This window comes from Vicia villosa, linkage group LG1 (genome assembly GCF_029867415.1).
Source record: "Vicia villosa cultivar HV-30 ecotype Madison, WI linkage group LG1, Vvil1.0, whole genome shotgun sequence".
Lineage (NCBI taxonomy): Eukaryota > Viridiplantae > Streptophyta > Magnoliopsida > Fabales > Fabaceae > Vicia > Vicia villosa.
Genome location: NC_081180.1, coordinates 67,939,985 through 67,955,180, shown reverse-complemented (window position 1 = coordinate 67,955,180; position 15,196 = coordinate 67,939,985). Strand labels below are relative to the sequence as shown.

The window sequence follows — 15,196 nt, the reverse complement described above, 5'->3', positions numbered from 1 at the left end:
ACAAAATTATTATGCATCTAGTTTTATGTATCTTTTTAAATGATTATTTTGCAAACATATTTAAAACATTTTAAAAAGTTACTTAAAAAAAACTCGAAATCTAATTCCTAAGTCAATTTTCATTACGTTTACCATTATCTTTTGAAAATTAAAAAATTCATATTCAATTCTTCTCATTTTTAAAAAATTTAAGTTTAGTAAATAAAGATGTATGAAAAAATTTATTTAAAAACTAAAGGGTAAATAAATAGTTTCTAAAATTTTAGAAAATAACATAGACTAAAACTGTATTACATAAAAAATTTGTAGAAACTAAAATGTATCATTTTTTTAATAGAAACTAAAAAAAATTAAAATATTTATAAGAATTAAAAACATATTAAAATATTCATTATTTACACATTCATAATAAGACAATTTTTAGCAAAATCAATGACAATGGCAAAAGGGCAACCGGGAAATATTTACCGTCAACTAACAATTTACATGTCATGATATTGCCAAAAGAAAAAACTAGCTTAGAAATCGATTAGCAAGCTCCACAAAAGACACTTTTTTTTGCTTAACATAGAATTGATTCTGGACAGTAAAATTGATTGGTCATGAAAAAACCAACAATGATCAGCATACATTCTTCAGCTTCTTCTTGGCCTCTACGAATGAAGCGATATAGGAACGCTTGGATTCGATTTCTTTCAACTCCTTCTCCAAATCTTCAACCTATTTTGTGTCAGCAACAAGAAAAAAACTAAATCGTCAAAGACTTTTGTCATAAGAATCAAACTTTATAATCTAACTACTATTACCGTCTTTCTCAACTCTGCCTCTTTTTGCCTGTGCTCCTCACACCTGTAGAAAAGGGTCTTAGTGAAATTTATTAATTCATTAATAAAACTAGTAATTAAGATATCTTAATGGAGCATAAACCATTTAATTAATGTGAAATTTCATTTATATGATATGGATGACATGCATCCAATATAAAAGTAGACCATATATATGTACATCTATAAAAGATAATGACTGCAATTAGGAGACCATGAGATTAGAAAAATATCATTTAACACAAATTCGATGACAAAAGTCAACAACAATTTCAATGGTTAATGTTGTTTAAAATAGGCATGTCAACAGAATCCGTACATGCGGATACTCACTCGAACCCGCTCCGAGATTGACGGAAAAAGTCCACTTTGACTGAGTTAGGCTTTGGGTTTTTCCCGATAACAAAATATGAAAACGGATCTGGTAATGAGAACACTAGTACTCACCCTGAACCTGCCCTGCTTATATCAATTTGTACCTTATCATTTTGTTTTGATAATTTAGAATATTGGTTGTATAGTCAATTCTTAAATAATTTGATTTGTACTTTATTATTTGAAATGCATATTTGAAATTTTGAGATTGATTTATTTTATTATTTGTAACGTAATTTGATGTTAGGAAAAAAAATATTTCTATTAAAAATTGATTTCACTTGATGGATGAGGGCGGGACAGAGTCCCTGCATCCAATCTGATCTCGTTTGGGACAGATTTGATATTCAATTCTTCATCCCCGTCGGAGATTGGGGTGGGTAACGGATATTGATTGGAGATTCAAGTTCGGGTTTGGCTTGGAACACATTTTATATTCATTAATCGTCTACTAATTATAATAACTATGAATTTGAACTGCATCGACCTACCAAATTGTTGTCAACTTTGTTATCCCACTTTATGTCAAAATAATCCAACTCATAAGATTGATTAGCACCAAAAACAGAAAACCAATAGAAAAGGGTATAGCTTGTTGATAAACTTAATAAGGATTGAAAAGTCGTTATCCTGAAATATTTCATCTTGAAAAAGGAGTTACCTCGTGAAAAGTTTGATGTTTTCTTCACAGATTTCATCAATGGATCTGGACACTGAAGCTCCACTTGATATACCCTGTTGATAAAAGCAACACACTAGTCATGATCCCCCAAAAGTACTGTACTCACTTGAATTCAATTTAAAAAGAGAACCATTAATTTACAACAAATCCTTGCATGGGTTGATAAAAATAAGAATTCAAAATAACTACTTCCTCTGTCCCAAAATAACTGACCTAGTTGATCATTTCACAAACATTCACAATAAGATGCATCTACTTGTGTCAAATAAATTATTTTAAAAAATGATAAGGAAAGAAATATATTTTACTTCACATCCGGAAGCAAGAATGTCTATAGGTGATAAAATTAGACAAGTACAGCCTTTTGCAGATTACATCAATTACTTACACACTGCTCAGGAGTCGAACTTTGCTTGCCGGTTGCAAGAAAACCCTCATTTGGCTGATCTAATTCTAAATCTTGTGGATCAGCAAGATACTCATCCCATGAATTAGTTAAATGCCCAGCTGATTGTCGAATTTGGGCTTCCTTTTGCATAATTTTAGGCCTATAACCTACAGGCTGAAGTCCAACTAATTGACAGTGACCCTGCCTGTTTATAGTCCAGAAAACATTTCACCAAATCAAACATTGTCAACATCATAATATGGAAACTCTAGAAAAAGAAATATTAGGTCGCACTTAATTTTTCACATACTGCAGTCCTTATTATTGGTAATTTCCCATAAATATTATGTTAGCAACAGACCTCCAATTAAGAAGACTTGTGATTCGCAAATACAACAATGCTGGACCAACTTAAGTATACTTGTAACTTGTAACTGACTATTAATTGTATTTGTAATTGCCTAAAATTATGACTGCAGGTATGGTAACAGCAGTCATAAATTTTAAGAGAGGGTTCCCTTGGGAAGTTAGGAAGGCAATTATTCAATTTCAGATTGGTGGATATTGGGAAAGACAAATCCTAGGACGTTATCTAAGATACTTTTAACATTAGAAACTAGTCCTAAACGGATCCGAGGAGATAAACTGATTAACCAACACAAGAACAGTCACTATGACTGCTAATTGAAATAAGCAAGTGAATTAAGAAAATATAGAAGAAAAATAATTCTAAAATGCATCATTAAGGAAGCATTAGGCAACATCAACTACTACTAGTAATGAGGTATAACATTGAATTTACAACACGACCCTCGCTAGAGCAGAAAAATATAATCATAGAGCAATATAAAAGAAAAGGTTCAAAATAAACTAAAGTATAAACAAACCAGTAATCATTTATCATTTGTTTCAGCTTCCCTTCTAGCCGTATGAACAGCAGTGATCTCTCAAAATCTTGCTTGTCATGTGCAGGTTCTATAAAATTGGCTTCAAGAACTCCTAAATATGTACTAGAAAATTAAAAAACATGGATATTTTGAAGTTCTTGCACAAAGAAATCAACAGGGGAGGATAAGAACATACCAACAACACCATTCCCTCTAGATGAACCATCTGGGCTTACTTTCCAAAATGGCTGCATTCTCAAAAAAAGGTTAACCACATCAGATCAGAATGGTACGCAAATAACATTAGCGAACAGATTTCTATTCCAATTGACTTCTTAACAGAACATTGTAAACTTTCCCAAACTTACCATGGTTCAATAACCTTTCTAAACGATTAAAGTTTATTTAGTAAAACACTAAAAATAAGTGAAACTAAAATAAAATAAATGAGATTTGTGAGCATTGAGATGAAGAATACATTTTATGGTCGAATAGGAATGGCGGTAAGATCATACAGAACCTTTGAATGATAGTGTTGATCTACCAAATCAACCAAGGAAGGGATAATGCACCACCAATAAACCAAGGAAACAACACTAAAGGTGATGAACAACATGCATGATGCAAAGAAGAAAGTTCACGATAACATGAAGTGATACAAAGAGAAAGTTACAATTTTGACTTAGGTTTATAACGGGAGTTGGATTTGGTGTCAAGTCTATACTATCCTTATTAGCAGCATGAGGACGTGAAAACCCCAAAGGCAAACAATGGTAAAGTTCAAAAAGATGGACATGAATGAGTGTTCCTTAAAAGCTTAGGGTTATATTGGACGAACACTGAGTGAGACAGTTGGAATAGGATCAAACACAGTAGGGGCAAGACCTCAAATATAAGCTCCATAGTTTAGAGAGGAGATCCAAAAACATGAATAAACTCTAGAGGCAATATTGGCTAAGATGAGATAATGCTGTAACCAAAGGAGCACTAACGATAATCCTTTAGGGGTTGAGTGTAATCAAGAACGACACACTTAAAGGATCAAGCACAAGATTTATTGAGACCCTGTGTGAGATCACGGATGGAATAGATAGAATGCAAAGTGAGGCATTTGATTATCAAGGATAAAAGTGATGGTGTCTTAATAGTTTCCATTTTTTAGAATTACTTTCAGTAGTTTTTAATATAATTTAATAAATCATGGAATTAAAAGTATGACAATTATTAAGTTCTGAAATTCAATAGTCAATTTGGTCGTGTTATTATTAATGCTTTATAACCAGACAAATTTGTGCAGTATTTGTTTTTTTTTTCAACTTTCCTGGTTGACTTACTTGGACCTACCTACACTCAGAAGTTATTGAGAATTGATACAAATGTGGAATGACCGTTGAAACCAAAAAATCAAGTCAGAAGTACTCATCAGCACATGAGGGAAACATTAACGCATTGCTAAAAGCCCGTGTGCGATAGGCTGTTTGAGACACTGGGTTCCTGCCCAAATCTAACTGAACAACAGCGCAGGAGAATGTGCTTAATGCATTGTGCTAACCCCATGCTACGCAGTAGGCCATTTGAGGCCCCTTCTTTCTGCCAAAACTGAATAACAGTTGGAGCAATGCGCCAGGATTAACAGAATATGCTAATGGGTATCAGAAAATGTCTTTTTAAGCCAGAAACTTCGAAATTTTGAGGTATAGGACAAACGTGACATATAAAGAAACTGTTGAAGCATCTAGGAGATTGTTGAAACGTCACATATTCAAATGATGTTGGTCATTGCATCACTGCAATTTTATGTGTAATCTATTTAATTATATTTTATCTTTTGTTTAATAATATGAATAACTAAACCCTAATTGGTTAGGATGTAGATGAAGCTCTTTGAGTCTATATGAACTATGTAATTCATGAATTTTATTTTATGCAATTGAATTCCTATGATTATTTAGTTATACTTTTGTGAACAACTTTTAATATTCCGAGTCTCGGACCAACTGTGAAATGAACTTATGGTATTAATTCATTATTGAAAAATAAGTTTTATAATCGAAGTTTTATCATGTTTTTAGATAACAATAGTCTGCCAATGAAATTAGGGTTCATTGTTAAATAAATGGAATTTTATACTAAAGAATTGGTCTTAGTCTATATTACTATCTTTGTCCCAAATTATAAGTCACTTTGAAAAAAATTATTGACCCAAATTATAAATCGTTTTACAATTCCAATGAAACATTGATGTTTATTTTTCATTCTTACCCCCTTACTATTTATTACTCTCTATTCTTTCTACTCTAAATTTCTCTTTCCAATGTCATTAATGATGGATAATTTTGTAAATGATCTCATTTTATCTTTCTCATACAAAATTAACTATGTTTCTAAATCTACGTGAAATGACCAAAACATCATATAATATGGGACGGATGGAGTACTAATTTATTGTGACCATATGATATTTCTGTTATAGTTAGAACCTTTATTACCAAGTAGAGAAGAAGAGGGGATTTGTAATCCCAACCATTTCTTTATCATAACTTTTAATCAATTTGATTTCTCACTTTTCAAAATAATTGTCAAACAAACCCCTATATGTATTGCCAGTATGATTATAATTGTTTCATTCTAAACTAATCACAATTCAAGACATGTGGATTCAAACTTTATGTTATTTGAACGAAATTTGGTAAACTTCTCAAATAAGTGTGTGATTTATTATAATGCAAGATAAAATTATCCTGGCAATTTTGAAGAGGTTTTATATTTTATATTTTCTAACCCTATGCTGTTGAAGAATGTTGTATTACCTTAAAGTTCCAACGGGAGATTTGTGGAAAAAAAACACTCAAAATGTAAAACAACCCATATCTAAAGAAGACACAGTACAGAAGGGACATAGACATCCAAACAAACTAAAGCAAATCAGGAGAACTGAAATAGACTCTATCAAGTATAAGGATATGGAAACATGTATGATTTCAAAGCTAATAAGACTCACAAGTCAAATGCTACTTCCAATGTACATGAACACGTATATACAAGAATATATATTTTTTATTTCCTCTCCTATTTCCAACATATATAAGAATGGTGGTTTGCTGTATGAAAAAAGAAATAAAAATAGACATACCAAAATGCAGCTGAAGTAAATAAAACTTGAGATAAGACTATTCAAGCAATCAAAAGTTGGAACATACCTTGATTAGGCGATTTTTGTGGTACACATTAAACCCAGAAACATTAATAGCAGGAAACTCCTTTATAAATCCAATGGTCGTCTGCACCGTGGCCTAAATCAGACAAAACTCTTTAGTTTGAAAAATAAACTATTTTCTTAATTAGTTAAATGTTTGCATGGTGATAGGATACTAGACAAATAATTATTGTTTGTTATTCATAATAAAACATTATATCTTCTGATACTGACACGAAAGAAAATCAGTAGAACAAAGAAAAAGATGCACTGAGTATGGGGTGAGGGAGACAATGCAAATCTTGGATGGTCTACTCCTCCCAATCCTTTCATCACTTTAAATCATCTACTCTCTCCTCTCACTTATCCCCCTTTGTATCCCACTAATCACATACCTTTTGCTTCCTCTCTCAGCTAACTTCTCAATTTCTGCTTAAGCTGCATGAATATTCATCAGAATTCCCATATTGCCCTCCTTAGTCCTTACCCATGTGATACCTTTCTTCCCCAATCTCTCTTACACTAATGCTTAAAGAGACTTAAAGTTAGCCATTCCACTGGTTAACAAATCTAGATAATTAGACTTGAGATGTCTCTCATAGAACAATCCCCCTTCTGTGAGCTGAAATTCCTTGATTTAAGGGTATACATTGATTACAACCTAATTACTCACAGATCTTTAGACTAATAGTTGTACCTTCCTAGAATAACGATCATATTCCCAAAACTAACAACAATTCTATAATTCTTGATTAAACGTCTGGACCTATAGATCCATACAAAAAGGTTTTCTATCATGCATATTTCTATTTAACTATTATTAAATGATCTTTCATTTATGAGTAATATCTAGCAACTTTCAACATAATGCTGCATAAAATTGCTTTAAATGATTTATATTGTCATATTATTGATCTAACCACATGTGCCGCAGCCATCTGGGGCTTGTAACTAATAATTTCTGAATGTTTTAACTCATCCGTAATGTCAACGTGGTCCACAGGTTTTCCCCTTAGTATGATTTTGAAGTTCGGAAATTTTCTGAGATACAAAAGTGAAACATATGCCTGAAAAATATTAACTGTCAATGAGAATAGAGATTAAAGATTAGAAATCAATGGTAACATGTATAGCTGAAATTCCAAGTATTAATCATTACCCGTAAGGAGTAACGGATGCGGTACGAAATATGCGACTGAAGCTGAACAATTTTTTTGTTCAACTTCTGCCCAGTTCCATGCTTGGCCTCATCTCTCAGCATGATATCCTGTGCAGAAGAGAGAATCAGATCATGATTGCAATAAAATAAAATATCGAACAATATCAAGTATAGAAAATTTAGAGTAATAGCACCCCAAGCAGATACATACACCCCCAAACCACTCACTACCTTAGACACATGTGAACAATTCCAAACTAGCTAAATATGTGAACAGCACAGTTACCTCAAAGGCAAGTTATTTATTTTCTAGAATTGAGTATGACAGAATGAAAAAATTGGCCAAACCTAGCACTTGGTATCATTAGTTGATTTCATTTACATAAATAACCAAGATGTGACAAGTACAGAAAATAAATGAAAATGTAAAATCACTACAACCAAAACTAAGTTGGTACCCAAAATCATCCCGTCAACTCATTTCTTGCGATAAAGATATTAACCAAGAATGACAATTACAGAAACTAAATGAAGGTGTAAAATCATTACAACATAAACTAAATTGGTACCCAAAATCATCCCTTGCAATTTTATCATGAAATTAAAACTCAATTTGGTGTGTCTATTTGGTCTTTGCCTAGTGATGATGCCAGAGAATACCTGTCCCATCAATTTCAAATTGTATTGCCTCTTATGCCTTCAATAAAAATATAATCTATAAATCATGTGCCATGGAGATCATGGAAGTGAAAAACATTTACAAACCAATTTTGTAAGAATGATTTGATTTAGATCAAGAATCAGGCTATTGTGGGCATGAAATTATACTAGCAGTAATACACCAGCTTCTCCCACTTGTTAAGAATAAATAGGTACAAGTGCTTTGTAAATCAAACACATCGTATCAATATAATATTAGCGAGAACTTTCTTTTTGTTTTCCTACTTCCTACCCAAACCTTGTAATAATTTCAATACATATTAACCGAGATATATTTGAATATTTTCGTCATCCAATAAAGAATACCTGAAAATACACTAACAAAAAACCTGCAAATGATAAAGTTTATGTAGTAATAAATATATAAATTTACACAACATACCTCAGCATCATCATCAAAACTCAATTCATATATTCCTTCATCATTCAACCACAAATTATATATTAAAATCTTGGTACCATGTGATCCTATATCCTCAAACTGAAAAGTGTAAAAAAAACAGATCAGTAAAAAGAGTCCATGGCTAACACTTTGAAGGAAAAAACGAGCTATCAATAGGTCAATTACATTTCATTTATTGCATACTTCATTATAAGGTGATCCACATGATAATGCTTTGGCCGGTGGCCCAACAGATAATGTCATTATTATGAGAATTGATGTCAGCATAATACAAAAACAAATCGATATAGACCCCATAACAGTAACTAACTGTCAATATATTTCTCATCGTAAAATGAAAAAGAAAAGAAAAGGTTTGTTCTGAACCATAAACATCGTTGACATGCATATGAATGAAATTCCCTGACTCACATAGCCATATAGTGCCACAGTCTATCATGCATCAGAAATCGATAGAAGAGGCTAATGTGAAACTTAGGCTAGAATTCAGTGAAAATGCTTGGAGCTTAACTCATCATTGGTTGAGGTTCCTACGTCACAACAGTTGATTAAGGATAACATTAGGTATTTTTCTTCTCCTTATAGTAAAGCACGGGATTTTTTAAGGGAGTTGGCCTGACATATTGGGGGACTGAGAAACTCTGCAATATTCATGTTTTCTCTTTTCTTAGTTGTTTCGTATTAGACAAGTTCAGGAATATTCCTTATACTCTATCATAATATCTTTTCTCGTCTTAATGAAACAATTTAATCAAAAAATAGAAAGGTTGCATGTGGAGGAAACTCATAGATAAAGAATGAAATGAATGGGAGCAAAGTTTGGGTATTGTGACTAATAAATTACTCATGTGACACTTCTCAAGCCTTAGTTCTTTTCCAGAGGCAAATAGCTAGTAGAAATATTGCCAAAACTGCTAATATATGTCCAGAAAATTGATTTACATTATTTTGAAAAGGTAACGTTCCATGGGTATTTTTATTTGGTGAAAAGATTTTGTGGATAAACAATAGAATGCAATAAACCTGAAGCATGAGCTCATCCTTGGATGTGAAGGGAGACCAATCAAGAATTGTTTTCAAGTTTGATGACCAATCGTCCAGTGACCCATAAACAATTGGCTCAGGCCAATGGCCAGATATGTCAAAATCTATCTGCAATGAAAATGATACTTTGCATATAAAAATTAAGTAGAAAGCATTCACTGTTACATATTTGAACATTTGACTAGGAAAATTACCATTGGAATGATTACATCATCTTGCCCGGTTTTTCGCAAAAAGGTATAGGATAGTAGACCTATACTTTGTGTTGGTCGGCTGAAGGATAGAAGTTAACCATTTAAAAGGATCAAATCTTATCAACAATTATAAATTAAAAATTAGGTTACAGAAGATAACATATTTACATATAAATTGGAAACAATAAAAGGAAGTAGCCTGAATGGAAAATATGTTGTCAAGAATATTGACATCGCTCTAAACATAATACATCCATAAGAAAACTAGAAATGCATATACAAAGAACTAAATACCTCAAGAAAACAAACCATACCCTACATATTTGCTGTTTGTTTCTTTATTTCTATGCACCAATAATTGCAAAGTGCCTACCAAACTGGAGGGTAAATTTTATCTGACCCCTATAACATCAGAATACGATCGCAGAAATGTGAAGAAAAATGGCAACAAGAGTTTGACGGTCAAGAGTACCCAAGATGATAATGATGTGGTGGACGGGTGGGGGGTTTATTGGACAATAGAGGTTAAGGAAACATGGAAGATTGGGTATAGTCTTTGAGGTTAGTGTTATCGATGGTGGAGAGCCAAAGTCCCGCCATACCAACCACTATATGGCGCGGTTATAGCGGATTATGGCAGAAAAATTGCAATATCGGCCAATGTTTACCATTGCAATAAGTCCAAAAACCGCCATGTATATCCGCCATAGCGCACCATGGACGATATTTGATAACACTGTTGAAGATACATATATATATGCGATGTGCTATATCAAACTCTGCACCATCTCAAGTACAAAAGATTCCTCATTTAGGGTGTGTTTGTTTCAAGTTATTTATTGAAGAGAGAAGTTAAGACGAAAGAAATGGGGAATTTAGCTTGTTTGGTTCATTGAAGAAAGAGAGAAGAGTGACTAAATTAGGTGGGTCCCAGCAACCTTTATCTTACTTGGCTCCTATACGAAGAGAGACAGCAAAGGAGTTTGGAAACCAAATTTATGTAAATAGTATTTTAATCATTGAATTATTTCTCTCTCCAAAATGGACCCTCGGGTTCTAGAGGGAATCCAAACTCCCTCCTGCAATGGCACTCATTTTTTTCCATTTCCATTTCCATACTTATCTTTTCTCTATTTCTTTTATCTCTTCCTTAAACCAAACAATACCTCAAATCTATCATATTTTTCTTTTCTTTCTCTCTTCTCACACTCTTTCTCGCTTCACAATTTCTTCTCACAACCAAACAGTATTAGAATCATCTATTTCTATCACTCAAGCTCCGCAGACGTAGGATGACCCTTTTTTGCGTCAATTTTGTATTACAATGAACAATGATGTCTTGCATACCTAATGTTATTATTCTCTCGATTCTCGTTATTCAGCTCCAACTCTAATTTCTTCCCCGACCAACAATGTACCAACCGGGCATTTCTGCTGACCTACCTATTGCACTCTGTAATTTAAGCATTCTATTCTACTCTCCATTTCCATCCCACTTTTGACTTTTTGAGCTACAATTGATTATCTTTTTCCTCTTGTGCTTTTATTTTTTATTTGTCATCTATAAGCAATGATTAATGAGATGATTGCTTTAGAGTCCAATAATACACGAACCCATGTTCCAGCTCCTAAAAATATATGATTAGCTGTCGGTGGATGTTTACTATTAAAGTTGACCCTAAGACAGATGGACTAATTGATGCACACCTCTAATTCACTATTGAGCCACTACACCCGGAGAATGAAGTACGTAAAATCCAATCACCCAAACCAATATATACAAAGAATAAAAACGTACCCCGAATGTGTAGTCCGGCTAAAAACAATAGCATCAGCACCCAGTCTCATAGTACTAGTCTTGAATCCATTTCCATCTAGAACAAAACAACATATTCTCATACAATTGTGCAACTGCCGTTGCTTAAAGAAACTAATAGAATAAATTCAGTTAGACACTTACACTGTCCAATTGTTGTCTTTGACTTCTTTGAAGAATAACCCAAGCTCATGCACTTCCGTAGTGAGTTAGGATCCATTCCACCACCATCATCTACATAGGAAACATAAATTCATTTCCAACAACTAGCACATCAAGCCAACATAAATTACTATATTAGTAGATACTATGCATGTTTGAATAGCATACCTAGAAAGCATAGCACAGGTGAATTATCCTTCTTGTTCTTAAGCTTGTCAACCTTAACAAAAGTCGCACCATTTTGGACCTAGTAATGCAAAGGAAAATTCAGCACATCTCTTACTCTATGAATACAGACACTTCATAATATCCTTTTTAAAAGTTCTAAAATACTGGCAGGCCATCATCAGAGGTAAGTTTTGCAAGTTATTTTACAGTTTTAAGTCAAGCAACTAAGAATCGAATATTGTTAATTGACTTAATTCAACTAAATATATATTTATGTGCCATTCAAAATTAAAAATGGTAAAAATATACTTTAAGATTCCATTTATATTATAATTGTTTTGCTAAAAGTAGAAGTGGGTGTTAATTACTCCGAGACTACAACTCAGGGTGCTAGTAGCATGTCTTGATATATTGAGACCCAAAGGGAGGTATAATAGAAAGCTACCCATGGGATTACTTAAGTTATCCAACTCCAAGTATATCTCCCAGCAAGGAGGCTACTCAGCTAGCTCCTGCATGGAACAGGAACACCTAGGATGGAATAATCACCAACCATTACTACTAGTCAAAGGCATCTCAAAGTTCAATCCAATGCACATAGACGACATAACGTTTTTAGCTGATCCTTGAATCCTTCGTCAAAAGATGCATACTCATGCCAGTTTTAAATGTCATAACATAAAGTCAAGTAAAAGAGCATTTACACATGCAACAAACATTCAACAATATTTTTCATGTTGAATAACTACTACTATCTCGCTACCTAGAAAACGGAAATTCTTTGTTGACTTAAATCATACCTCATCAACAGCATTATCCACTAGCTCAGCAATTGCTGCAAACAATGAGAAATTCTGTTATTGTTTTTTGTGCTTGCCAAACAGATTCTAAGTTACTAATAATTTAGATTACACAAATACAACTGAGTTAAAAGAAATCACACCTCCAAAAGCCCACTTATGAGAAGTGGCGTTAGAATGCAGAAACTTAGGATGAACTCGTGCATGATCCAAGTGACCTAAAATTGCAATTAGGGCAAAATCAGAAACAGAAACAACAATTAAATTTGAAAGTAAGCAAAAAAAACTGTAATGTGAAAGACCTTGACTGGGAGATGGCTTAGAAGTTGGACCAACAACATAGTCACCGGCTTTCCAGAAACTATGGCTTTCAGTGACTAACGGAACTGAACTTGATTCGGGAGGGTTTTGCTGCTCCTGAATCCGAAGTGGTAAATGAACGTCGCTCATTACAGCACTGGCGGAAGCGTCGTCGTCGCTGTCGACGTTGAGGATAGGGACGGTGGTTTTCTCTGTTTTGGGAGCGACGGACATGGGAGAGGAACGAAGTACAGTCTGCAAGTGAAAGTGGAAACCTCGATTCTGGAATTTGGCAAGTGTTTAGTGTTTACTTGCGTGAGAAACGAGTGAATGGCAAGTACTATTTTTTTCTATTAAAAAGTAAATAAATTAGTACCAGTATAAGAAAGTTTAATAATAGTAACAAATCCGTGTGTTCGCACGGGTTCTTCTGTGGGACGTGCATTCATTTTAAATGTCGTCTTTTCTATAATATAAAAAGATAAGGTTTAATATAAAAAATACCAAGAATTTGTACAATAAATACATAAAATAACATTTAATCATAAAATCACCACAAAAAAAAATATTTCATATCTTTAGGGCATATCAAATGGTGCAATATAAAAAAAAATTGAAGAAAGAAAGATTAGTGAAGTGGGCCTATTCATATCAAATGGTGCAGTATGAAATGGTTTGTTAACGTTGGTGATTAGTGAAGTGGGCCCATTCCAAAAGCCTGACCCATTAGGGATAACAAAAATTAGGCATAAGAAAAAAGAACGTTTTCCATTGTCATCCAGATGAAAAGGAAGAAGAGCAGAAACACATTTCCACCCCATTAACGAAAATTGCTGAAATACGTTTCCGCCCCATTAACGAAAATGTCTTCCGATGAAGACGAAGTTATTCTGGCTCCGTGGTTTGGTCCTTTCCTAGTCGACGTCTATGAATTTCTTAGTGTATCCGTAAATGGGATAAAAATAGTGTTGGTGGTAGAAGAGGTCGCGGTGAGCCGGCGTCAGGCAACAAAGGCAAAGGTGTGTCCGATCGTCACTCCGGTGACGTGAATGACGACATGCAAGTGCTCAAAATCGACGAAGGCCCAAGTGAAGCGTCGCTGTGTGCATCTGAAAGGGTTTTCACACCCTCTGCGTCCGGTCCTACTGTGATATCATCTGATAGCAAAAGGTAAATCTGAACTCTCAAAGCTAATGTAGTTAATGCTTTGAATATGATAATAATAAAAAAAGGAAATGTATGTCTAGGGTTTTGTGATGTCCATTTAATGAAATTGACTTTGCAATTAACCTTAATGATTTGTAGTTTGGTGTTAGTATTGATTACGAAATGGACTCATGATCTTTAGTTTTGTTAGACAAAATTTTGTTTCCGAAAATCCCAAGCGTAGTTGAATTGTAAATTATGGTCTGAGTCATGATTTGTAGTTTGCACATAGACTTGATTTTGAAATGGAGTCATTTTTTCAAATTATGGTTTGGTTTTGCTACAAATTTGAAGTGTAGTTGAATTGTAAATTATGGATTGCATGTTTTCAAAAAATAAATTCCTAATGTCTAGGGTTATGCAAATGAGCTTGAATGTATATGAGAAAGAATGGTTATTGGCATTAGCAACTGAATGAGACAAATATAATGTAGTTTGTTGGATGTATTATTTATTGACTTCCATAAGTGTAAGGCATACAGTACAAGAAAACATGGTCATGAATACAAAACTGTGTATCTGAGTAAGAAGGGTTATTGGCTATAGCAATTGAATGAGACAAATAATATGCAGTTTGCTGCATGTATTATTTATTTGTTTCCATATGTGTAAGGCATAAAGTACAACAAAACATTTTCATGAATACAAAACTGTGTATCTGAGCAAGAAGGGTTATTGGCTATAGCAAGTTAATGAGACAAATAATTTGTAGTTTCCTGCATGTATTGTTTATTTCTACATTTATAGTTGTTTGTCATATAAGGTACCAATTAATGTGAATATATACGTTGCAGTTGTGATGAGGATATATGGGATGACAAAGAGGTCAAGGAAGAAGACCTTAGTCCAGTAGGTAGGGTCCCTATTTGGAG

The 15,196-nt window shown here is 33.5% G+C and overlaps 1 protein-coding gene across 1 annotated transcript; it reads right to left on the bottom strand.

The window, feature by feature from the left end:
- Window positions 1-445: 445 nt before the first annotated feature.
- Window positions 446-13,462, bottom strand: LOC131640498 (protein MICRORCHIDIA 1-like). The gene is made up of 18 exons (XM_058910892.1): window positions 13,121-13,462; window positions 12,962-13,036; window positions 12,819-12,853; window positions 12,019-12,097; window positions 11,833-11,922; window positions 11,671-11,746; window positions 9,873-9,951; window positions 9,658-9,786; window positions 8,614-8,712; window positions 7,512-7,619; window positions 7,273-7,419; window positions 6,357-6,449; window positions 3,353-3,404; window positions 3,157-3,268; window positions 2,270-2,474; window positions 1,861-1,934; window positions 807-849; window positions 446-720 (listed from the first exon to the last, which is right to left on the bottom strand). Exons 1-18 carry the CDS (start codon window positions 13,350-13,352, stop codon window positions 622-624), a joined length of 1,827 nt encoding a protein of 608 aa, XP_058766875.1. The 5' UTR covers window positions 13,353-13,462; the 3' UTR covers window positions 446-621.
- Between the last annotated feature and the right edge of the window lie 1,734 nt (window positions 13,463-15,196).